At 40.4% G+C, this 25,784-nt stretch overlaps 2 protein-coding genes across 6 annotated transcripts; one reads left to right on the plus strand and one right to left on the minus strand.

The window, feature by feature from the left end:
- Window positions 1–1,840: 1,840 nt before the first annotated feature.
- zgc:110045 (uncharacterized protein LOC664755 homolog) lies at window positions 1,841–13,223 on the minus strand. Of its 4 annotated transcripts, none has more exons than XM_031284291.2 (13): window positions 12,668–13,223; window positions 9,295–9,405; window positions 9,119–9,142; window positions 8,958–8,990; window positions 8,729–8,845; window positions 8,391–8,522; window positions 7,838–7,966; window positions 7,092–7,181; window positions 6,416–6,457; window positions 5,783–5,999; window positions 4,949–5,001; window positions 3,469–3,638; window positions 1,841–2,204 (listed from the first exon to the last, which is right to left on the minus strand). In XM_031284291.2, exons 2-13 carry the CDS (start codon window positions 9,370–9,372, stop codon window positions 2,168–2,170), a joined length of 1,122 nt encoding a protein of 373 aa, XP_031140151.1. In that variant the 5' UTR covers window positions 9,373–9,405; window positions 12,668–13,223; the 3' UTR covers window positions 1,841–2,167. The 4 variants fall into 4 exon arrangements, with proteins under 4 accessions (XP_031140151.1, XP_031140152.1, XP_031140149.1 ...); XM_031284292.2 differs by having other exon boundaries at window positions 5,924–5,999; window positions 12,668–13,220; XM_031284289.2 differs by having other exon boundaries at window positions 1,841–3,138; window positions 12,668–13,218.
- A 3,165-nt stretch (window positions 13,224–16,388) lies between these two features.
- mocos (molybdenum cofactor sulfurase) lies at window positions 16,389–24,068 on the plus strand. Of its 2 annotated transcripts, XM_031284182.2 has the most exons (15): window positions 16,389–16,832; window positions 17,040–17,129; window positions 17,225–17,291; window positions 17,399–18,043; window positions 18,157–18,233; window positions 18,374–18,573; window positions 18,685–18,801; window positions 18,905–19,288; window positions 19,402–19,564; window positions 19,703–19,790; window positions 20,136–20,272; window positions 22,406–22,502; window positions 22,649–22,790; window positions 22,886–22,990; window positions 23,396–24,068. In XM_031284182.2, the coding sequence occupies exons 1-15, from the start codon at window positions 16,718–16,720 to the stop codon at window positions 23,507–23,509; spliced, it is 2,541 nt and encodes an 846-aa protein (XP_031140042.1). In that variant the 5' UTR covers window positions 16,389–16,717; the 3' UTR covers window positions 23,510–24,068. The 2 variants fall into 2 exon arrangements, 1 of the variants encoding a protein (XP_031140042.1); XR_004102389.1 differs by lacking the exons at window positions 22,649–22,790; window positions 22,886–22,990; window positions 23,396–24,068 and adding an exon at window positions 20,590–20,696 and having other exon boundaries at window positions 22,406–22,503.
- The last annotated feature ends 1,716 nt before the right edge of the window (window positions 24,069–25,784 follow it).

The raw sequence follows: 25,784 nt of genomic DNA on the forward strand, positions 1-25,784 counted from the left end.
TACTTTGACTTCTTCCACAACTGGTAGAACGTTAACTAAAATCCAAAAGATCCCACCAAGAAAGTACTAAGGACGTGACCGCAGCCTGCAGCCCTGCATGCAAATATCAAGATACACAGACAACCTACAGCACAACGCTTAAACACGTTACTGTCATCAAAGAAACACAAGCCAATAGATACTATAAAAATATTATAGGAATGCAATAAATGAACAAACAACAAAAGGTCTCCAAAACTATTCAGTATGTCATAAAAACATGATAAGTTAATTTAAGTCTATAGTAATAATGTAGGAGATTTTCAAAACCATAAACCAGAAGTTTACCATAACAATCACTAAAACGTTCTATATTTACTGTATATAGTACAGAAAGTTTTATAAAGTATTATGCTTTATGATAATAACACTGGCCTATTTAAAAATTACCATGTAGTAAAAAATACATTTAGGCACCACAGACAAAGTCTGTCCCAAGAGGAATATTTTTTATTATTGCAGTGATTTGAGTTGAGGGACAGCCTTGCCTATCAATTTGCTACGAACTTCCTGGTGGTTATGCAGCTAAAAGAAAATGTATATTTATTTACTTATTTACCTCTAAATTGCTTTTTTAAAACTGCATGATTGCAGCAAGCCTAAAAAATGGGCCCGTCACCCCTGCCTGTGTCAGGTTGGAAAAGGAAATCATTAATATAGCATTAGAAGCTGGCTGTGAACTCATAACTGCCCTGGGCACCCATCAGCATATATGCAGGACTGTTCTCTGGTGCTACACCTTCCCCGAGGTTCAAATGTCATCCTTCACTGTCATTACATTGCTGCCCCCATTAACTATTGATTATCTCTACTTCAGCATTTCGAGTCCTCCTGTGGACGTGGCTCACATGGCTCCCTATCCGTACTCCACGGATCAGGCAGAACAGAAGTGCCCACCTCCTGGTTTCTGCAGTAAAAGAGGGGGGAGTCGGATTCACAGAGGGAAAGGGTTAAAGAGTTGGCACAGAGCAGGAAGGACTGACTTCTCTATACCCTACCTGCCCATTAGCAGTATGCTTGAGCGGACAACTGGAGGATAAGTTGTTCTTTTCCAGGACCCATGAGAATTTTGCCACAACATGTGTTAAATATTTACTGTGAGGTTAGTTCAAGTTTGCTTCTGTTTTTCAGGAGAGTACCGGTTGAAAAGTTTGTTTGGCCAGGAGCTTTGTGCCCTCTGCCATCAACAAACTGCATCCATAATACCATGGATTAGATGGTGCAGTCTAGTCTTTGTATATCTGCCAAAACCTTTAAATGTCTGTGTGTTGCAACCTGCTAATGGCTGTTGTTCCTGCTCTCTTGTTTTCTATATTTCAGTATCACTGCTGTTTAATGTTTCGCTTGTACAGGCTGATACACATTTCCTCTTTGGAGAAAAATATCAAAAGACAGCAAAAATAAAGTGTTTGCTCTTATTATTCTAGGAGTCAGACAGAAACACAAGATAAATATAACCTTATTCATGTCAGTGTGTTTAGAAGTCCACTTACAGTATATGCGAAAATGAAATAAATATCACACCCAATACCAATAGTTGCTCATATACCTTATCCACTGTATGAAAACAAAGTCAAACAAACTCTTTACATAAACTATTTAAATAATGGTTTATACAAAAAAAAACATACAAAATGTTCTCTGAGTTATTAAATGTAATTCCAGCTGAGTGGAAAAGTGTTTGTGATTTATATACAATTAAAGCTCAAAGACACTTAGTAAACAATGCATAAATCATCAGAGTAGATGTTTGTATTTAGGAGTCCGAGTAATCAACAAAATTATAACAAAACAACTAATCTGTATTCATAAAAAGTCCCATTTATTTAAAAGTCATTACATCAACAAATATTTCAAATCTGCATTGTTTGTGGGAAGACCCACACCAGAAACACATGAATAAAACGTGTATTACAATAACGGCTCAGCGTCCATTTCAGATGCTGAAAGTTGGAGCATTCCAGTCATTTATGTTGGGAAATAAACAAGGAATAAGCTAGCGTACAGAAACAATAAATGAGTTAGTTAGGCCAGTCCCGCTCTCTACAGGATTACGGTAGAGTGAAATCCACTAGAATCCAATGTGGCTTTAGGATAATCCCATCAGAACTGCAACAGCGCAACGCTACTACAGAACACCCAAGCCTGTTAGAACTGATGAGAGCCTACAGTGAAGGAAAGGTTAGGTTGACAATCCTTGGTAAAAAAGAAATATTTAACACACTGATTTCTACTTTACAAGACAAACATTTTAACAGCCTGCTGCCAACAAAGCACAATGTCTTATAATACTAATTAGAATAATCTACCAAAAATTTATTGTAAACTAGTTACACAGATAGAAAACTAAGTCAATATTTGCATCATGGAAAATACCTCTCCTGGATTAAGTCTTCATCATATAAAGCTCTGTAACATGAATCCATTTGAAAAATAGCTTTTTCTAGGATACTAGTACAAGCCTGAGTTACCAACATTCATTGTTATGCATGTCCGCAAGGTAATACTGAGTTAATATGCACCTCAGCTGCCTGTTGTAATTAATGTGGACATGTTTTGATACTATCATCCTTTCCGTCTGTTTCTAATATTCTCCTGATTTATGGAAAAGAAGTGCTACACTCGCAAAACGTACACACACTGGTGTGTAACACCTATACATGTATGCTCAATCTTAAATAATTTCTCATCATTTAATAATGTCTTACCAGTCCATTACACTGACTTGACTTAAAAAGCAGACATCAATAAGGACCAAACTTCTGCCGCTCAGATTTTTTGATGCTGGTTGTCATTTTTGTGGTGTAAGGGCAAAAACCCTGAGCTAGGCTGGAAGCGGCTGCTGGGTGGACAGCCAGGAGGGGAAGAGTTTTCATGCCAAGCAGGCTGGAAATGGGGACGGCGTAATGTTGGTTTTGGATGGTTTGTAAGGTTGAGGGAGAGTGGACGTTAATGGCGGGGGAAGAAGTGGTGGCCGCCAGGACAGCCATAGAGGTAGCAGCAGTGGAGGCAGTAGGAGCGGACTGAGAGAAGCTCATGTTGAGGTCAATTGGGTTCGCAGAGGAAGCAGCCTGCATGGTGTATTTAGCCATCTCTAAGCTGCAGGTAGTGATGTTTGGAAGAGGGAGTTGAGATGGTGAAGGGTTAAGAGGAGACAGAGGAAAAAAGGAAAAGGGGAGGAATGGGTGAGACAAAGGAGAAGGGAGGTGAGAGAAAGAGGAGAAAACATAAGTATCAAAGAAGGAATGTGTTAAAAAGCAGAGACAATCAGGATTTGAATGCAGTCAAGAGAACGGAGCAGTGAGATGGAACAAATCCAGCCTCACTCTGAGCACAATATCTCTGCCCTCATTCAATAGCTTGGCTGTCTTATCATGAGGCCGCGATGTGATGCCCTGCTGGACGTGTGCGCCCTGCGTAATATCTTACCTGGCGTTGATGAGGTACTGGGCGACGCTGATGCTGGCGGGCGAGCCTGTGATTGTGACTTGGCGCATAGCTGAGCCATCAGTGGCACTGGCAATTTTGATGTGAGCTCCAGAGACCTGGCGAATCTCATTGATCTTGCTGCCTTGTCTTCCAATTATGCAGCCAATAAACTAGAAAGGGGGAGAGTGGAAACATGTAAATGGCAAAACCGGTTATGTTTACATGCTTTCCAGGAATTAGATATCAAAACAGCATGAGGAAGCAGCTGACATGGTAACAGCAGCACAGACTCCTGGTAGTTTTCTACACAAGAAAACCACATTCCCAGCTGTGTTATTGTTACAGCAGAAAACCATGATGCATTGTACCCATATTAATAACACACCATACTGTAGCCTAATTGTAAGATCACACGAAATGTTAGCTGCCGGTACTGTGAATGATGTCACTGGAACACTGACTAGTTTGACATGTTAAAAGATATACTACACATTTGCTTTGTTGCCAAGAATTAGATGAGAAGACAGTGATACCATTCTCATTTCTGCGATAAATATGAAGCTACCACCAGCAGCCGGTTAGCTTAGCTTAGCACAAAGACAGTAAACAGGGGGAAACAGCTAGCCTGGCTTTGTCTGGCTGCCAACTAGCACCTCTAAAGCTCACTTATTAACAAGTTACATTTTTCTTGTTTAATCCATACAAAAACCAATGTGTAAAAATTTGAGTCTCACACTGGTTGCCTGGCAATCTCAAGGTGTCATCAAGACTCCAGGAAGTCGCTGCTACTGCCCAATAAATACACATAACCCTCCTGGACCCACAACTTGTCATTTTTACACTAATGTTTATGTACAGATTGAACAAACATATCAGATATAAGATGTTATTAGTAACAGAGCCATGCTAGCTGTTTCCCCGTTTCTATTATGCTAAGCTAACTGGCTGCTGGTGGTAGCTTCATATATACCATAAAGATATGAGAGTGCTCATCTAACTCTCTGCAAGAAAGTGAATAAACATATTTCAAAGGTTAGGTTGTGTAATTCCAAGACACCGCTATGGCCGCTAATTTATGAAACACTCCTGTGGGTCATATTATGGTATGGTTTGGTTTAGAGGACTTGTTGGTTATTCCATAGAAATATAAAACCTATATAACCTATGGTTACATGAGATGATTTATGATTCTGATTATGGATGAAAATAATCTTATCTCAGGCTAAAGTAGCCAAGCCAGTAGACTGCTGTCTTCTATTGTTGGTTCACTGATATCTTTACTTTTTTTTCGGAAATATTCAAGCCACAACAAGCTAATACTTATGATGATTGTGGAGTATTTATGCAATAATTAATGTTTAAAAAACACAAAAGCATAAATCCCTTTCTGCGGCTAAGAAGGAGAAGGTTTTTGTGTTCAAAGATTCTTCATTCCTCATCACATTTAGTGCTGGAAGAACAAAAACAATGTGGCACTTACATCGTTAGGTATTGCCAGCTCCTGTGAACTTGTGGGGGCAGACGCATCCAATCCTGCAAAGTAGGACTAGGAATGTGAACAACAGTATGGCACTAATGGCTTCCACTTTCATTGCATGACAAGTTAACCTACTTTGTCTACTTTATCACTGGTACACTGCTAAATTAGGAACATGAAAATGGCATATGGCAAGAAAATCTTGAATCTAGACAGACACATACTGTATTCAGCACACATACTATGCACATATTTTACATTGCTACAATAAGATGAGCTACATTTTCATTCATATGAACATGTTTCATAAGCTCTATCACACCAGTATATATAATCAAAATGTTGTAATGTTTTGTCCTCAGTTAGTTGTGGCAGAGTATATGAGTACGTGGGGTGGCTGAGGTCAGGGATGGTCGGCCCAAGACAATGTTAGATTTGGAGGAAAAATGTTGCAAAGGTGAAGGATGGGGTCGAGAGATGTTTTGGAGAAGGAAATTGAACAGATGGAGCTGAAATTTTGGGAGGGTATGAGAAATAATGAGAAATGTTATATATTTACTAAACTGTAAATATTTCTGACATTTTTCACATTTCCCTCTCAGAGAACTCTGCTGTTTTACTTTTGTTTTTCATTCTGTCTGCTTCCATCTGTCTCATACTCTTGGGTTATAAATATTTCAGTGACTAACTTTCAAGATGGTTGATAATAAACTAGTTTGGTGGCTTAACCTTACAACTTCACTATTCTTTTGTTTTCATCTTATGTTCTGGTACAAATAGATGCGGTAATTTTTGTTATATGCACATCTCTGTAAAGCCACCTTCTTAAAAAAAAACCTGTGAGAGTGTCTGTAAACTCTGAGAGAATGGAGACATCCTTGATCCTCTCTGAAGTGACAGGGGTGTTGATGATGTGATTCGAAGAGGAGTGAAGACAGAGGGATAGATGGACTTCCCCAGGGAGCCGTGGGTACGTACCAGGGAAGGTAGGGTTGCTCTGCCCAAGGGAAGGGAGGGGGATATGCTGCATAGCCAGCTGGTGAAGCTTGGTCAACTGCAGGGTAGGAAGGAAGTTAGAGCTAACCAATCAAACTGGATTATTTCAGAGGAGTTGACAACTACAATACAGAACCAATCTGAAGTTCACAAAACATCACAGATAGTGTCAGTGTGAAGAGATTCATTTCCTTCAGAAAGCATGCTGGCTTCTCGTGGCAGTCATCTGAAAATACAGTCACATCTCTGGCTACAAAGCTTTCACTGATCATGAATTCTAAAGATCTTTCTTTCATTTCAATCAATGCATGCTACTGCAATGTGTTAGTGTTAATAATGTCAACAGATCAGGGTTATTGAAGTTTCATCTTTGCAGAGTAGGGTACACAGAGGGCGTATAGTGGTGGCTTTGGAGGGAGTGGGCAGGAGTAGGTCATTAGGGCGCGTGTCAGTCACTCAAATGAGCATACTTACATCTTGATGCGCAAAAGCATACTGCCCTGGAATTGCAAAGGCCTGAAAAGAATAATAGAAGAGATGTGGTTGTATGAGTGAGAGGTGCAGACATGTTTGAACATGTCACTTGAAATGTGAATTTGTCACAGAGCACAAAGAGTAAACTCAGTGCAGTGAGTGTGTTTCTAAAAATCCATTCTCTTCCTCTTTTCAATAGCTCTAATGTGTATGGATTTGATGGAATTTCATCTAAATGTCATCTGCTGTTTTGCCCCCTCTTTGACCATGGCCAGAAATCAAATAACATAAACAGATGTCTGATAGGTCAGAGCAGACTGTGCCAGATTCAGGACAGCAACTGGCCAGCACATGCAAACATGAGCTTTAGTCACGACATCTATCACACTGCGGGGGAATTATTAATGTGAATGACTGTTATTCATATCTCAATCAACACATTACAGCGTGACCGAAAACTTTCTAATGTGATCATTAGCTCATCTTACTGCTTACAGCATTACAATATGAAGAGCTTATTGTTGTATAATTACATAGATGTGTCCCTCTAGTGGTGAAATGTGCTTAATGATCAGCGTGACTCCGAGCTCCCACACAATTAGGAAGCAATTCAATTGCCATGCTTTTAACAAATCTGCTAAAATCACAGCTAAATAACTCCCATATTGCTACTTACATGTGCAGAGTGTTGTGGTGCTAATACTGCATGGGCTCCAGCAGTCATGGTCTTGGGACGGTAGGGAATAGTCGCTCCTTTTGGTGGAGACTAGAGACACAGTCATGCACACCAAAAAGTAGAATTTATACACTGCTACAACTGAGAAAAGAGCTCTTACTGGCACTGATGCATTTTATATCCCTTTTTATATTGCCTGCTGAATCTTTTTACACCCCTTTCATCTGTTGAGAAAGTTACATGAGACCTTGGACCAAAGAAACCTATGATACCTGTGAATAGACCTGAAAATGGAGGATTGATAAGATTTTTTGACAATAAAAAGAGGTCAAGTGGATGCTGAACATAAATCTAAACTCACTCCTTTACTTACAGGAATCCAGTTTAACTAGTTTCAATCTTATATAAATAATTAAAAAATAAATAAAAGATAGTATAGTATACATCAGTAATTCCAAATTACAGGGTACTCTGACAGATATTGGGGGGGTATGTCAGACAAAAAAAATCATTAAAGTAATAACATTTTGAACATCCAAGCGAATAGTGCCATTATTGTTGCACATCTCATGAGGATGACCAACCACTACAACCTGAACACAAAGATTTAGCCTTGCAGGAGGGTCTGGAAATATCCTCAATGTGCTACTGAATACCTTTTACCACCTCCTAAACAAATGTGACATACTTGATGCCTAAATAGAGTTGTTGAACATGAAGATCATCTGCTGTCTGACAGTGCTTACCTCCAGCATGACAGAGCAGATGTGTCTTACACACTGAGTGATGGCCTGTGGAGTGCCGGAGATTGTGACAGCCCTCTCTGTAGAGTCCGGCAGCATGTCTCCTGCCACCTGAACCTGAGCGCCTGTGGTCTTAACATCACCAGACAACAGAAGAAAACAAAGGTTATTTATTGCTGAAAAGAGCACAGCAGCACCCAAATTGAAATGCTGTTTCAAGCACCCACAAATTACCCCGAACACATATTGACATGCAGGGAGCAGCTGCAAGCCAAAAAGCAATGTGTGTTCCAATATTTTTAAGAGGCGTACACAAGTATTGTCCATTCAGAATGAGTATTCACCCTCTTAAAATCTTTACAGGCATAATCAGTGGAATTTTGAAGAGCAGCAACCAAAAAAATAAATACATTTTAAGGCAAAGAAAAACAGGAAAAGTTTGACTGGAGTGTTTGATATTTGAGGTGTCAAAGCAGCAGGGGAATTGGTTTTCTGTCTCTGTTTGGGTGCAAAAACACAACTTCCTGATAGAAAATAAAAAGGAAAGGATTCCTACCTCTCTGATCTCTTTGATTTTTGAGCCTCCTTTGCCAATCAGGGAGCCACACTGGCTTCCTGGGAAAACCAGGCGTAGTGTCACAGGTGGCTTGCTTGTCACGTTGCTGTTTGTCATTGCTGCAGTAATATCCTGAGGGAGGATTCAAAAATATGTTCAGCACCGACCGAAAGAACGTCAGCTTTATTTGACAAGTCTCATTTTTTTGCAAGACTAAGGGAAAGGTGCATTCAGTGTCCTTCAGACTTCAGACAAAATCTTTAAAGGATCTTTAGTAAATTCTCGTATTAAACACTAGAATTTTATTGACCAGATGTTGCACATTTGTTTTGCTGTACCTCCTCAAACTTCTCTGCGATCATGGAGAAAGCTCTGAAGATGCCCTCTGTGGGTCCTGTGATAGTAATTATTCTCTCTGGAGATGATCCCTCTGATATGTTGATACGAGCACCACTCTGGAAACACAAATCCACAATTATACCAGGCTCAATTTGTTGTAATTTATCTGCCAGAACTCATTCAATTATACTAGTTTTCACATCACAGGATGTCAAAGTGAATGCTCACCTCCTCCCTCATCTTCTTTACTGTTTCTCCTTTCTGGAATCAAGTAGGAAAATATTAAACAGTAAACTTTATTAGTTTCATATAGGGAGGAAAAAAAGACAATCGGTAAGAAAGCAGGATGAACGATTGTAAAAAGAATATATATATATATATATATCTACCTTCCCGATTATGCTACCAACTTCCTGTGAATGAAAAGATAACAACCCTTAACAAGCAAGTGGCAACACACAAGATGTTCTCTAACAGCTTTTCACATTTACAGCAGGATGTAATCATTTTATCAATTACTTCAAAATACATAATTATTTGAAGTATTTACGCATCTGTCTATTACCTTCCCATGCATCAGCAGCCTTAACGTCAGTGTAATATTCAGACTCCCATCTGAAGCCATTTCTTCCTTGTCAGACATTCTCTGTGTTTTCCAAGCTTTAATGTAAAGCGTCTGCAAAGAAAGAGAGAAATACTTTAAGACTGTTCCCATTCATAACAAGAGCTCTAGTATTTCAGGTGCTTTAGCAGATTATCTGTTAAAATAAAGAGGTGATCTACAAGATCCTAATGTTATTACAAAGTCACACTGTGTGGGGAGTATTGTACTGATGAACTTAACGCTTCAATACATTTCCAGCCATCTTAAGTAATTGTGTTAATCGCCACTGCTATTGCTCACTACCCTGTTCTTCTTCTATTTATTACAGTCAAACTGCTGCAGCTGCAGGACATGTGAAATTAATCATTTCCTGTGCTCAACATGATTTTCCTGGGAAACAGGGAACAAGACACAGCAAATATAAAAGCTTTCATAAGCTGCATCATCATGGGTACATCAGTCTGCAGCAGAAAAAATAGTTCTCTATTTGAAAATGCTATGGATTGTTACTTTAACTATGGGTAATGTAAAGTGACCATAAGATGCTCCAAGTTGGAACAGTCCTTTCTTATGCTGCGTTTGAAATTATCATGGGACTGATGCTCTCTGAAGAGTTATGAATCGTTGTTGTTTGTCTTCTGACCGTGTAGTTGTGAGCGGGGGAAGATAAGCCTATCACTAGGTGCATTCTTCACATGGGGCCGTGTCTTTAGTTCCGGCTGGATACAAGTTGTGTGAGTCCCTCGGATAAGATAAGATACAAAGAAAGACACTTGTGCTGTGAAGGCCTGAGGATCAAGTGGTGTGTGTGTGTGTGTGTGTGTGTGTGTGTGTGTGTGTGTGTGTGTATGTGAATGTTGTGCTCGGTTGTGGCCGCGTATCCAATTCGTTGTATTTGCAGAACAAATAAAGAATGTCTCGATGCATTGAAGGAAGGGCAGTTTATTGCACCATAACAGACAGATAGAAGACTTCAAATCTAAGGAGGACCAAGGCCACATTGTTTATTTGGCCGTCATGGTTCTGAGAAATGCTTTTACCATTTATTTCTAACACTGGGCTTGGTAAAGCTCTTTGTTTGAGAGGCATTGTACACAGAACATTGACTCAGAGGAGGAATTTGTAACTTATAAATAAAATAACCTAAATGAGAAAAAGGTGATTCAACAAGGAACTGCTTGCATGGACTGATTATGCAGTCACATGTGAAACTTCAACTGAAACCTGTTGGCTTAATGCAAATGGTAGATCTACTTTCTGAGATCTTGGTAATAAAGGGGAGGGAAGATGACGGCACGTTATTGGTGAGTGAGCATGAGGTGTCACCAGTTAATCCAGAGTTTAATTCAATCCTACTCCAGGGTTTTAACAATAAGGACAGTGACATTTTCAAAGCAACAGTTTGACACGTTGGGAAAAATGCTTATTTGCTTTCTGGTGGAGAGTTAGATGACAAGATTGATACCATTCTCATGTCTGTATGGTTAATATAGAGCTGAAACCAGCAGCTGGTTAGCATAGACAGAAACAGGGGGGAACGGCTAGCCTGTCTCTGTCTAAAGGTAACAAAATCCAGCAGCCCCCCTAAGCTCACTGATTATAATGTATTGGTTTAATCCATATAAACAAAGAAACGGTGTTTACGGTGGGTTATGTGCCAGACTATTTCATGGCTCTGACCAGCTGCCAAGCAAACAGTGGAGACTCCAGGAAGTTACAGCTTCCAGCCAAAATATAGTCTGGCGCATCCCCCATAAAATAGTGAGTTTACTTTACTTAATCCCTGTACAGATTCAAAAAAACAAGATGTGATTAGTGTTATTAGTGAGCGTTAGAGGGGTTGGATTTTAGTTGTATCCCCCTAGTTTCCATTATTTATGCTAAACTAAGCTAACAGGCTGTAACTTCATATTTAACGGACAGATGTGAATGGTATCAATATTCTCATCTCACTTATTTGCAGGGACTACTGCATACTATTTATCCTCCCACAGACGCCTGCTTAGATACTCACACAAACCAATAATGCCGCCATTCCACACCTAAAAAAAGACCAAAATGAGTATGGGTTGGACTCAAGCTTGCTAACTCTGAGGATAACACAATTGGCAGATGTTATCCGATGAAATGTGGCAATATCAGCAAATAACAAGTAAGTAAAACAGTTTTCCAGAAGCAAAGACAAGTTTACAATAAGATATTGTTCTAGCCCATTCCAGTGTTGATAATTCCAGACTTAGCTAATGGACTTACTCCTAACGACATCATGAATAAAGGGTGGGTGTCTTACTGCTAACAAGACTGACAGCTATTCTCCTCTCTGTGTCTCATTATAAAGTTATAGTGAATACATCAAATAAACAGCAACATCTCTGTCTAATCCTATAGGCCGGGATTTGTTTAGTTAATGCTAAGACCCTTTTGACCCATTTCTGTCACCTCTAGCACGTCAGCGCCCACTCAAGACTTCCGAACAAAACACTGGCGCACAACAGCACACGCAGACTATACATGATAAAATAGATAATCTACAGCAAACCAACTCCCAGAGCACTGACAGGCAGAAGTGTGCTTCAGACAATAAAAAAAAAAAACAGGGCATTAATCCTTAAGGGAAATAGAGAACGATGTCTAAGTGGATTACTTGGGGATTTCATTTGAAAATATATTCCAAATTTCAGACTAAAACAAAGCAATCTTTAACATTCTGAAATTTGTAATGCAAAGATTATTGTATTCACAAGATTATTACATACAATAGCCCCTGAATAGACAATAATTGAAATAATGTTCTATAGATGTTGAAATAATGTGATAAATTATTTATCTTTATCATAATGACATGAATTTCTGCTAACCCATGACTAATCACTGACTTAAATATCTAAAGTAACATTCTATTTATAACCATCACATATCAGACTATAAGCATGGGGCCATGCAGCGTGGCATTCCTCCCTCAACACAAAGGTTACACTATAAGAGATTTACGTCTGGTTTAATGTGATAGTTCAGTGTAGACCAAACTATCTCTGAAGTTAATAGTGCAACAAAATATATTTACAACACAGTAGAGTACAGAAAAACAACCAGCACAATTTAACTGGGATTCATGAGTGGTGCATTAAAATGAAGGCATGCATTCTTTAGCTCCCTACAGTACCAAAAAGGTTGCATTAATAGTTAAATTTCAACTTTGTGTCTGGCTAAACCCTGACATTAGTGTGCAACATTGTTACCAGTAGAATCTAAGCTTGAAGGAGTCTGATCTTTGCCGTTGTGGCTCAGTGAGAGGCCTGTAATGCAACAAGAATGATTAGTTTAAAGTACTGACCTTATATACAAAATACTTGCTCCTCTTCTGTATTTGTGGTATCTCCTAAATGAATGGCCTTTTAGTTTGTAGTCCGTGTTCAATGTTTGCCCCCTTTGTTGTCAGTTATCCACAGAGTGGACAGATGGTTCCCTGTGCCCTCAGACCGGCTGGAGCGGAGGCTGGCTTTGCTATTAGTCCCTCAGCTTAGCCCAAGATAAGCCCCTACGTAGGGCAAGTGAACCCGCATCTCTTGCCTAATTCTCCCTGTCACAGCCACCAAAGAGGCGTTCCTCCGCACGGAGATCCACAAGCTGAAGAGGCCTGAGGGCAGGGCAAAGAGGCTCTTTGGCTGGACACTGTCCTGCACAGTTTGAGCAGGCTACAGTTACAGCCACCACAATAAAAAATTCTGAGAGGTCTAGTCTTTTTGCAAAAACTCACATATAGACACTGAAGAGAAGCTTTGTTCTGTTTGCTCTGGGACTAGCAACTCTGCATGACTGCTGTGTTCTTCATTAGATTTTCAGAGAGCTTCCTGCCTGCACAGGGCCGGATTTTCTCTAAAAATAAATCTCCCGGTATCAAATCAGTGCTTTGTACAAGGACCCCAACTAATTGAGGGCTGGGAAGGACAATGTGGCGTTTGAGCTATTTAGTAATGTTAAGCACAATGTCTTCATGGGGTGCTTGTCCCCCCTCACTGCCTCTGCCCTCCCCCACAGCAAGCCCTTCTGCCCTTGTAATGAGGCCATACTGGATACAATACAGCCCTTCTGCACAGAAAAAATGTATTCAGCTGAGCTTCGAAATTGTGAAGGAAATGAATCAGTGAAGCATAAGTGGCATATTTAATTACTACTCACTGCGTTGCACAGGGACAATGATGGCTGATGTGAGCCTCATGGCCGTCTATCAGACATCTAAGCAAGCCACATTACATTCACTTCTCAATAGGATTTCACTATGACTTCCAAGTTTTATTTCTGTGATAAGAGGATTGAAGGTCCTCATGAAAACACAAAGATGAAAATAATCATTTAAAGCAAATGTAGTTTGCCATTATTCACTTTTTAGAAACGTTTTCAGGCTAGATCGTTAGGCTAGGTTAGGATCAGGGGTCAGGGAGAGGTGAACAATTTCAGAAAAGTAAAATAAAACTTCTACAACAGCTTGTCTTTTTGTTTCCAAACTGCAAACAGAATCAGACAACAACGCTATCAAAACTGCCAAGGGCATGGCATCTGACAAAGTATTTGACAGTTATTTCTGTCCTTTCAGACACCATGAGATGATCGGGCATTTCATGCCAATCACTTGGGACTAATTTCCTCTCCTTCATGTACCTTGTGTGTCAATGAGATTAAGGAGTCAGGGATTATGTGTAATGGGATTACTGTGACGCTATTACTGAAACGCTATTACTGAAACTTGTTGGTGTAATCAGTTACAGTTACTGAAAGCAGGGTCGATCAAGAATAGCCTGAAATTAAAAGGAAAGGGGGTCATAGCTGCACTAACTTTACCTAAACTGAAAGAATGGCTAAGGCTGCATACACAGGGGATGCAGCAGGGTGGTGTGGCAGTGTGGGAGTGTCACTTAAATGGCTCATTTGTGTGACGTCATGTTGTGTTATTTAACCCCCCAATGTAGCACATTCAAATTTATATTTCACAATTACTGTTTTCCATCAGATCATTTATAGATCTCAACGTTTCCGACCGTACCTAAAGGCAGCTTCAATTCACGGGAGAGAAAGAAAATATACAAGTGACTGTGCTTTGTTGTTGGCAAATATTCAGCTGTTACACAAACTCCTGTTCAGTTCAGGCTTGTGTTTTTTTTTTGTTTTTTTTTACCCTCATAGTGTTTTAAAACTTTCTTGTGGCACCAATAGAGGCAGTGATGTTTCCTGTTTACTGTACGGGACTCTCACACCGCCTCAAAACCGACTGACAAGTCTGATCGCAGGTTACATGATTGGCCACCGCAGCGTGACGTTGGGTTGCATTTCACAAAAAGTTGACTCGGTCTCAACTTTTTGCAGTCTGCTACGTTTTTTTCTTGCTCCCCCCTGTGGCACGTACCCACGCCGCAGCCTGAACACACTACCTCTATTCAAACTGAACAGAAAGACATGCGTTTCTGCCGCACCATCTGATGGCCGACGCCGCGTGAATGCAGCTTAAAGGATAAATAAAATATAGCCTACACATGGTTCTTGTATATCATTATCTTTAATAACACTCTGCAGGTCTAGTGGTCTGACATTAGGTAATCATTACAATGGAGTAATGTGAACTAATCCATATTTTAGAGATTTTGAATGCCACCCGCTTTTGACCAATTTACTCCTTCATGTGCAGTGTGTCAAATAACAGTAACAAGTCGGAAAACCATTATATTTAACGGCGGGGGGGGCTCTAGCTGGGTTAGCCATTGTTAGCAATGCCCGTTGTAGCAACATGTCCACAAATAGAAGATGGACAGTACTAATAATAATATAATAACTAATGTAACGCTAGTTATTGTTAGCGTTAACTATTAACTCGTCGTTATTAAATATAAGTACTTTCGGGCCGTGGGTAGAGTAAGAGCACGGAGACCGCTTCGACTGTGTAACTTGGTCCACTTTAATGACACTCTTCAAGCGTAGGACAACTCAAGACTCAACAAAACGTGCTTCATCATCTCAACATCATATCCCTCCGCCAATATAACGGTTACTGAATTACAGGCAGATAGCTCCCTTGTTAACTCAAGGAACAGAATACACTATGAAGTTACAATTAATGGAAATATGTGACTTATTTCAGTAACCCTAAAAAGGTCTGTTAACTAAATAGTCACAAAATAAATCTCATATTACAATAATAAAAGTGCTAATAAACAAAATACAGCTTTCACTACTGTTGATGCTCAGAGCAGCCATGTTGGATTGTCACGTCAGGGTTCACGATGTTCTCCCGACTTTCCGAGTGGGAATATTAATTAGACTTCAGGGGCCATTCAACTTGATATTTCCGACTGGGAACTCGGAAATTCTGATTTCCCAATTCAATTAACATGATCGGGCATTGCCAAGATGGCAACAGCACGCCACCAGGAGCTGTCCATTTATATAGACAGTATGACAAAATAATGTTTGTTTTTTTTAACATTAGCTAAAGCATGTTTGTTTATTTATTTACAAAAAAAAGGCCAAGGACACAAAAGTGCCTGTAGTTGGAGAATCACCCATAGACAGTATGACAAAATAATGTTTTTTTTTAACATTAGCTAAAGCAAAACATAAGTAGAAACCCAAAAATACAAGTACTAGCCAGAAAATGAGCATATGTCTCCTTTAATGTACACTAAAATAATGTGAAATAATCACTAATCTTACAACCATTAAATAACTTTCTTGCCCTTCCTCATAGTTACCTGCACTCCATTTAACATAAGCTATTGTTCCTGCTGAGAGAAAAATTATAAAGTTAAAACTAGCTAAAAGTTTAGGGGGAGGAGAAAAACTGGCTTGTCACATGATTGTAAAGCAGTTAGCAATGTCTGACACCGGTGCATAGGTGCATACCAGAGCCATAGAGATATAAAGACATGTATTTCTCTATCACTCTGGTGCATACATACCATGGATGTATTATACCAAAGAATTTCTAAGCCGTAGACGGGCTTTGATTATACATAATGGCACGAAAGCTTGTCAGGCGTAGCAACAGTAACTAAGGAGGGCGGGGCTTAGCGAAGGGTCATATGCTCGTTGTGGATTCATACCAGCTCAGTGTCCACTTCGACAAAAACTAAACTTTTTGGAGTTAATGACCTAAATTCTTCGAAAAATGTCAATGTCTATTGGCTACCTAACCCTATGTAACCGTTCAACCAGTAAATTGTCTCGAGCCGGTGTAAATAATGCCAGTATGCCCGAGGACTACAAATGGAGTAGGACATCAGATCAACCGGACTTTAGACCCTGAAACATGTCAATGAGTTAAAAAGTAGTGTAGTATGTGTGGTGTAGTGTAGCCCTGCGGTCCGCTCTAGCTTTCTCCAGCGGAAAGCGGTCGATGGATTTCCAAAAGCTTTGCCATTTTGACAGTTTTAAGCAGGCGTGGAGTCACTACGGTTATCATGGGGAAAACTTCAAAGAAGTGATTAAGCGGGAGTTCACACGGATTAAAGGTACAGTAATGGTTGTGTTCTAGCCTGGTTGACACCAGACCCTTCTCTGTTTTAACTTGTAGAGCAAATCTCAAGTTTGCCGGAAGTTCGTCAGGGTTTTCCCAGACTAGCTAGTTGTGTTCATTTATGAGCAGTATTGACAGCCTAGGCGTCGCTGGTTTACCGCTTACATGGCTGCTCTTTTCTTTTCTTTTTTATTGTAAACAGGAACAACATATCTGGATCATGCAGCAACTACTCTGTACCCAGAGTCTCTGGTCAGGGACTACTTCCAGGACCTTTCAAGAAATGTGTACGGTGAGAGAAGTCACATAAAAACATTAAGTGTTAATTTATTCTTTATTTAGTCATAAAACTCAAAACATTTAAGTATTGTTATATGCCCCCAATAGGAAACCCACACAGCCATAACCCCAGCAGCAGATTGACACATGACACAGTGGAGAGGGTCAGATACAGGTAAAGTCTATTCATACCCAAAGAAGCATTTATAATAGGCCCCTATGAGTCCATTGAATGGTACTTCGCTGGTTCAAATGAGTAAAAAACAGAACATTTTCTTACAGGGTATTGCAGCATTTTAACACCACCCCTGAGGAGTACTCTGTGATTTTCACTGCTGGTTGTACATCCGCACTCAAATTAGTGGCTGAGAGCTTTCCCTGGAGGCCACAGACTGAGAGCAAAGCGGGGAGTCATTTCTGCTACCTCACTGACAGCCATACTTCTGTAGTTGGCATGAGAGGACTGACTTCTGGCCTGGGGGTAGTTGCCTTGCCTGTCTCCCCATGGGAAGTGGAAAACAAAGCAAAGGATGGGGCTCAAGGTGAAGATGTTATTTGCCAGACGCCGCACCTGTTCTGCTACCCAGCACAGAGCAACTTCTCTGGGAGGAAGTATCCCCTTAGCCATGTGAATGGCATCCAGGCGAGACACCTTTACCCAGCATGTGACCACCAAGGCCGCTGGTTTGTGCTGCTTGATGCAGCCTCTCATGTCAGCTGTTCCCCTCTAAACCTACAGGAGTGCCCTGCTGATTTCATTCCCATCTCATTCTATAAGATGTTTGGCTTCCCCACAGGTCTGGGGGCCCTTCTTGTCCGTAACGACGCAGCAGGCATGCTAAAAAAGACTTATTTTGGAGGAGGCACAGCAGCATCTTACCTTTCTGGAGAAGATTATTATGTGCAGGCAGCAAACATTTCTGACAGGTAAAGTACTATGCAAGCCTGCCACATCCTTGACATTCACTGAAAGCTCACAGTTGTTCCATGTCTGCTGCATCCTTATTCTAAAATCAATGTTTTCTTTCTCCTTGATAAAGATTTGAAGATGGGACTGTGTCTTTCTTGGACATCATTGCTGTAAATCATGGTTTTGACGCTCTTTACAGGATCACAGGTGCTGTTACAGTGCATGTTGTTTCATGAAAAAACGGCACTAATTTAATACCAGAATCATAATATATATATAGAGTTATTCATGATCTGCTTCAGGTTAACATCAATTGAATCCCTATCTTCATGCCTTTTTGACTTCAGGGGGCATGCACAACATTCAACAGCACACGTTTGGCTTGGCACGCTACACTTACATGCTGCTGTCAAGTCTTTGCCATGGCAACGGGCTACCAGCTGCTCAGATATACTCCGAAGGCCAGTTTGAGAGTCCAATCACACAGGGCGCAATCCTAAACTTCAACCTCAAGGATTGTTATGGACAGATAATTGGGTATTCTCAGGTGCATTCAATAAACAGGATTTATTTCTTTTTCAGTTTACAGTTTTATTACTGCATGTGTATGCGTAGGCAGTGCTAGTGAATAAGAAAACAATTCCTCCTTTGCCCTCAGGTGGACAGAATGGCCAGTTTGTACAATATCCATGTGCGCACAGGTTGCTTCTGCAACACTGGGGCCTGTCAGTCCTTCCTCGGGATCACCAATCAGCAGATGAGGAGAAACCTGCAGGTGAGAGATAAAATAGAATAAAATAGATAAAGAACAGAAAAAAAGTCAAATTCTGTTAAGGGCATGTGTAGGTGGAATAAAACATTGTCTTTTTCTCTCCAAGGCTGGCCACGTCTGCGGAGACGGCATCGACCTGGTGGACGGCCAGCCGACCGGATCTGTACGCGTGTCCTTTGGCTACATGTCGACATTTGAAGACTGTCAAAAGTTCCTGAACTTTGTTGCTGAGTGCTTTGTAGAGAAACCAGTCACAGTGGACCAAGTGAGAATAGAGAAGCTAAAAACAGCCACAGCAGCATACCAGGACGTAAATGAATATCTTCCAATCAAAATCCCAAATGGAGAAATATGTAAAGTAGATGAGAAGGAGAGCCCTACAGAAGCATCACTGAGGGGATTTGGACACGGAGACTCAAACAGCCACGAGGAAGCTTATACTCTGACCAACATCTACATATATCCCATCAAATCATGTGGAGCCTATGAGGTTTGAGGATAACCCAAACATTTATTTTCTTTCATATTTCTTTTCTGTCCCTATATGTCCTATTTCTTTCTCTGTCTCTGCTTTGAATTGACTCTGTGCTGTTCTTTATGCAGGTCAACGACTGGCCGGTGGGACCGCTGGGTTTACTGTATGACAGAAGCTGGATGGTGGTGAATGGAAACGGCGTGTGTCTGAGTCAGAAGAGAGAGCCGCGTTTATGCCTCATTCACCCACAAGTCCACCTGCCCTCAAACAAATTGCTCCTGCAGGCATCAGGTCAGACAGTCCGTCAGCGGCTCACTGAAAATAATCACAGTGCCTAACTTAACCAAAAGAAATTTCAATCAGTCGGATGTTCTGCTATAAATTGTCTTTGTCAGAGGATTTATATATTTTGTTCCCACTCCCCTGCAGGGATAGATACCATTTCGGTTCCCCTGGAAAACAACACTCAAATGCACACAAGCTATCGGGTGTGTCAGAGTAAAGTTTGTGGTGACAGGTGAGCTGGCAATGTAAAAACTCTGAAAGCAGCAGCTGCAGGAAATACTGTGACACATATCATTTGTTCCATATTTTTCACTCATGTCAGTCAGTGCATTCTCTGGCTGACATGAGTGATTCTTTTCCTGCTCAAAATTTCAGTTATTTACCACTTTTAATGGAAAAAAACAAACAATGAGCACGAGATGATATTAATCTCCTCAGATACCCGCATGACAAGTCACAAGTAAAGAAAAAGCTATTCATCCACTGATTCTTGGATTAGATGTTGCACAAAAGCAGCATCAAACTCTGTAGATTTCCCTCGGGGCCCTCCAAAACATAATCCTCCTCCTTCCCCCAGGGTGGAGACTGTCGACTGTGGGGATGAGGCTGCATCATGGCTTTCAAACTTCCTTGGACAGCCATGCCGCCTGATAAGACAAAGTCCTGATTTCACCCGAGACATGAAGAAGAGGCCTAGTGGAGGAAGCAAAACAAGTATTTTACCTGTTCTGCCTGGCTCTAATTTATCTGTAATACTGTGCATGAGCAATCCGTGTTCCCATATCCTGCTAATACTACCTGGTTGTGGCTGTGACCTTGCTAGTCACTTGGAATTTAGAAATTTCATATTTTTCTGTTACTGTACTTACTGTTTAAAAGTATCAATTTACTACGTAAAAGAATGTCTACACCAACCATCAAGGCAAATTCCTTGTAAGTGTAATTACTTTGGCAATAAACCTGATTCTAAAAATATTACATTCAGACAGAGTTTGGGCAATATAATAATATATATTCTATTTATTATTCAGATGAACACATTTGGAACATATGATGGGTGATGTCTATGAAGGGGTACTTGAAGGCACTGATTAGAACCATCTGACAATTTGTAAAACAAGATTTTTGATATACCTAGGTTGGTAGCTTTTGGTACTTCATCAGTTTTATACATCTTGTGCAGTTTTTGTGTTATGGTTAGTAGTTCTCAGCCTGTGAAAGAGCTCTGTCAAGTCTGGGAATATTACTGATGTCGGGTGTCTTAAGCTTGGGCTTTGAGACAAATTTTCAACAGAAAGCCTGTGTTGCAATTTGGCGATGAGGAATTTGAAAGACATGGGTATTTACCAGCCAGGGAGGATCTAACAAAGAGATACTATTGCGTTGCATTATGGAAAGTTAGTGCTTCACTTTAGGATATTTCAGCCTGTGCTGCACAGATTTCGACCACATCTTTTTTTTAAATATCCTGACTTTTAGTTTCTGGATAGAGTCAAGCTCCAAAATACTGGCTCCTACCTTTCTCATAATGCAACTGATTTTTTTATTTGACCCTACATGACTGGTAAATCCCCATGTCTTTCATCATTTGCACTGAAGGCTTTCTGTTAAATATTTGTAGACTCCAAACCCAAACTGATAGCCTGGCCCTGACGAACTTCCGGCAAATTTGAGATTTGCTCTGCAAGTCAGTCTGGCGAAGAGCCCATTCAAACCCATTTCCAATGTCCCCGAAATCGAGGCACCAATCACAACCGCTGAGGCGGGCTTTACACCAATCACAACCGTTGAGGCGGGCTTTACGCGACAACGATAGCGCAGCGACGGCGAGCAGCGAGCAGCTTTTTGTTTACATTCAACATGACTGCTACCGAAGAGCAGCGTCACCCGGATCGTTGGTCTGATTGGTTGGACTATCCAATGCACCCTCAAGGCATTTGAGCGGCGTCCGTTGGTGACGCCCCTTTAGAAATGAACTGTCAATGAACCTTTCCCAGACCTACTCTCAGTTACAACTGAGAAGGGTCTGGTGTCAACCAGGCTGCCAAACTGAGGTAACCCTGATGACATCATCAAGATGTTTAGAAAGCTCCCTCCAGAGCCACAGAAGACATTATGCAACTATTTTCCCAGTGTGAGTAGTACTCCTCATGACAGAAAACTGACCCTCATGTGTAAAATCAGTAGAGTGCCCCTTTAATATTTATAACTATATTTTCCAGCTTTTGCATCAGTGAGCTGCGCAGCCTTATAGCATTATTGGATTCACAGGTTGTTTGCATAAATATGATGAATTCTCTTCGTTGTTCAGGTCTTTCATTCACTGGATCAGTCAATTTCCATCTCGCTATTTTATCTATTAACAGATTCTTAATTACATTTCTAGAAGAATTACTATATCATAATGTATGTTGCTATTTTACAAAACAATCTTATCACAAGGTCCATTAAGTAGCTGTTCTGGAGCTTTTGATCGTATCACACAATCTTTCTCCGCAGATGGAGTCTGCCTGGTTGTTATTGAATTGGAGATGTTCTAATTTACATTTTTGGAGCATTTCAAGGACTCCTTGGCTTAAAAATTGAGATTGATATTGCTGTATGAAATTACCTACTCAGTGATAGATTTTATCGCCCACCCTTAATTCATGTTTGTTGAATTGTCAGTGCACAATTTGATTAATGTTGACAAATTTACTCAAGTCACACATTTGTCACCCTCTGTATTACAGCAGAACCTCCGTTGTTCAGTCTCTGTGAGGATGCCGGCTGCACAAACCAGAGATCTGAATGTTTTTCTCAAATTGAACAAATCACTGGGGGTAATATAAAGTCTTTCCCTTCTAGCCGCCACCTCAACGTCCCTCTCCCTGGTAAATGAAGCGCAGTATCTCATGATCAACCGTGCCAGTGTGGAGCTCATTCAGAAACTAATAAGCAGCAGGTTAGAACGCATGTTGTGTTATTCAAAATACGCAGTGCTCTACTGAAAAACATCAGGATGTGTCGAAGCCTGTACATTTACATTACAGTGGATCATTTACGTAGTGCTGCAAAAATAACCTGCAATTTCCACATTCCCGTTCTCAGGCAGGACGACTCCGAGGGCGAGCAGCTCCTTGACACACAAAATATCATTAGCCGCTTCCGAGCCAATTTAGTCATCGCTGGAGTAGAACCGTTTGAGGAGGATAATTGGCCACACTTGATTATTGGCAACATTCCATTCGTGGTGAGCTGACACTTAGATACATGATGAAAATCTTCAAATGCATTAAAAACGGATTTCTCAGAAATGAACGTCCTCCTTTTGTGATTTACCCAAAGTTTGCAGGTCAGTGTGGAAGGTGCCAGATGATTGGAGTAGACCAGAAGACTGGGACCAAAACAAAAGAGCTGCTAATGTCTCTGGCGGCCTACCGCAATGGGAAGGTCAGTCAAAAACAATTACTGCCTGTTCATGTAGATCAGATACTCAACTTGCTTTGCCCAGGGGCCACTTTAGCAAAATTGACACAGGCCATTAACACAAGGATTGACACTATGCCTATACCAGATAAATAACATATTTTACTGCATTTAATAGCTGAAACTACTTCACTTTAGTTCTAAATGCTTTGGTTACATTTGAAAGTGTATTAAACAACCTCTTCCATCATGCAATCACTCCCCTGGCACTTTTCTTTTGATGGACAAGCTCTATTTTTATGTTTGTTTTATGCACTCTTGCACCTTATTTACATTGATAGTACAAAAAAAATCCCAGCAGAATCCATGCATCCAGTGCATGTGCATGAAAAGAAAAATCACTTTGCCTGTAATTTTGTACATTTTCAGGTCACTTTTGGTGTGTACCTGACCCATCAGCTACCAGAAGGCTCCACCAACGCCAGTGTCCTCTCTACTGGTTCCCTGATACAGCCAGAGCCACACAGTTCTTTCTTGAAGTAGTCATCTGCATCATCCTCTTTATTTATTTTGCTGACGTCCTTTGGTCCAAAGACGTCATTTCTGCGCTGCACATCCTAAAGATCACCTGTCAAACACTGTGGCGAGTTTCTATAGATGCTGCTCTTTAATTTGTCTGTGTGGCTTTTGTCCTCATTTCATACCCAGGCATTCAGATTTTATTCCATCCAAGTCTGTTTTGGTGGGAAATGAATGAGATTTCTGGATTTCTTTTACCCCAATGGTTACATTCTTAAAATGTGTGCAATAAAGTGTATTTAATTGCATGACAAAATTATAATTATTATATTAGTTATTTTAGCCAAAACATTTGAGGCTTGATCCATTAATCGCTGCTCATGTTAACCTCCCCACAGTTCTTCCTCTGTTTATTCCCATGGAGGCTTATATTGCTATGTATTCCAAACACACCAGTGCTGTTACTGCTGTCACAAAGCTATAACATATTGCTCCCTGTAATGGAAAAACCTAGCAGACACTCGGTGCTCAGTGTATGCTCTCAATGTGGTGCAGACTTGGACATCAGATGGAATGCCAGAAAGTTTTTTATATCTTAGCCACCAGAAATAATGTGGTTAGAGTGACATGCTTGTACCAGGGTTTCTGCTGGGTCTTAAAAAGTCTAAAATTTCAAAATCAAATTTTTTAGGCCTGAAAAAGTCTTAAATTAACTGAAGTATTGTGTTCTAGGTCTTACATTTTTTTTTTAAACAGGTCTTAATTTTCCTATGTCCATGTAACGCTACCTCTAATGCTCTTTTTTTATTTTTTATTCTGTGGTCTTGTAGTTCTTTCTCTCGCTAGTCCAAATATAATTTTGCTGTATTACAACTACACACTTTCATTGCATCCAATTAGCTTTCGTGTTATTGGTGCGACCGTGCGAGTGTCTTTGGGATTGTACTACAGACATAAAATTGATTTTATTCTTGAGCTATGGGGAAGTGCAAGTTTAGCGATACTTGCTTGAAAAAAACATTTGGAAACATTATTTTAAGGTACAAAATAATCTTTGGTGTTGCTTTAAGAAATATAAGTAAACTAAGATCTGTAGTTTTACCAACTGAACTTGAGATGCTTATTATTATTATTTACATGCCTTCACCTCGTCTCACATTGACTACTGTAACGCACTTTTCTCCTCACTTCGTATGTCTGCTCTTGATCGTCTTTAGTTCAATCAATAATGCTGCTGCAAGACCACTCACTAGGTCAAATACAGTGCCTGACAAAAGTCTTGTCGCTTATCTAAGTTGTAGGAACAACAAATAATAACTTGACTTGTAGTTGATCAATTGGAATCAGAAATGGTTTATATGAAAGGCAAAGGCTTCTGGATTATGCTTATTATACCAAAATAAAGTTTTGTATCATTCATTGAGTTTTATCATTGAATTAGGACAGAAAGGTCAGATTTGGCTTGGACAAAAGTCTTGTCGTGTCTTTATATGATTCAACCAATCACAGATTAGAGTTTCACCTGTGACAAATACTGTAATTAACACATTCCTGGGTGTGTATAAAAAGAACTCCAGCACACCAGACCTTCATGCCAAAGATTCAACCACAGACCAAAGTGCTGATCATCAAGAGCCTGAAGACCAAGTCTGCTGCTGAGGTGGCAGACATCTTCAATGTATCCAAACGTCAAGTGGAAAGGATAAGAAAAAGATTTGAAGAAACTGGTGAAGTTCATGACAAGTCCAGGTCAGGCAGACCCCGAAAGACAACTGTTCGAGAGGACCGTTTGTTGCTTCGACAATCCAGGGCCAGCCCTTTTTCTGGGCTGGCCACCAGATCCCCTGTATCTATAACAACAGTTTGTCGAATTCTCTCACGCAGTGGTCTCCATGGCCGAATTAGTGCTCACAAACCAGCATTAAACAGAAGACAACTAAAAAGGTGTGTTGCATTTGCAAAGGCCCACAGCTTGGTGAAAGGATGGACAGTGGAAAAGTGGCAGAAGGTTGATTTTTCTGATGAATCATCCATTGAACTGCATCCCAATTGCTGCAAATACTGCAGAAGACCTGTTGGAACCCGCATGGACCCAAGATTCACCCAGAAAACAGTCAAGTTTGGTGGAGGAAAAATCATGGTTTGGGGTTACATGCAGTATGGGGGTGTGCGAGAGATCTGCAAAGTGGATGGCAACATCAACAGCCTGAAGTATCAACAAATTATTGCTGCCCATTACATTTCAAACCACAAGAGAGGGCAAATTCTTCAGCAGGATGGCGCTCCTTGTCATACTTCA

The sequence above is a fragment of the Sander lucioperca genome, chromosome 15 (genome assembly GCF_008315115.2).
Source record: "Sander lucioperca isolate FBNREF2018 chromosome 15, SLUC_FBN_1.2, whole genome shotgun sequence".
Classification (NCBI taxonomy): Eukaryota; Metazoa; Chordata; class Actinopteri; order Perciformes; family Percidae; genus Sander; species Sander lucioperca.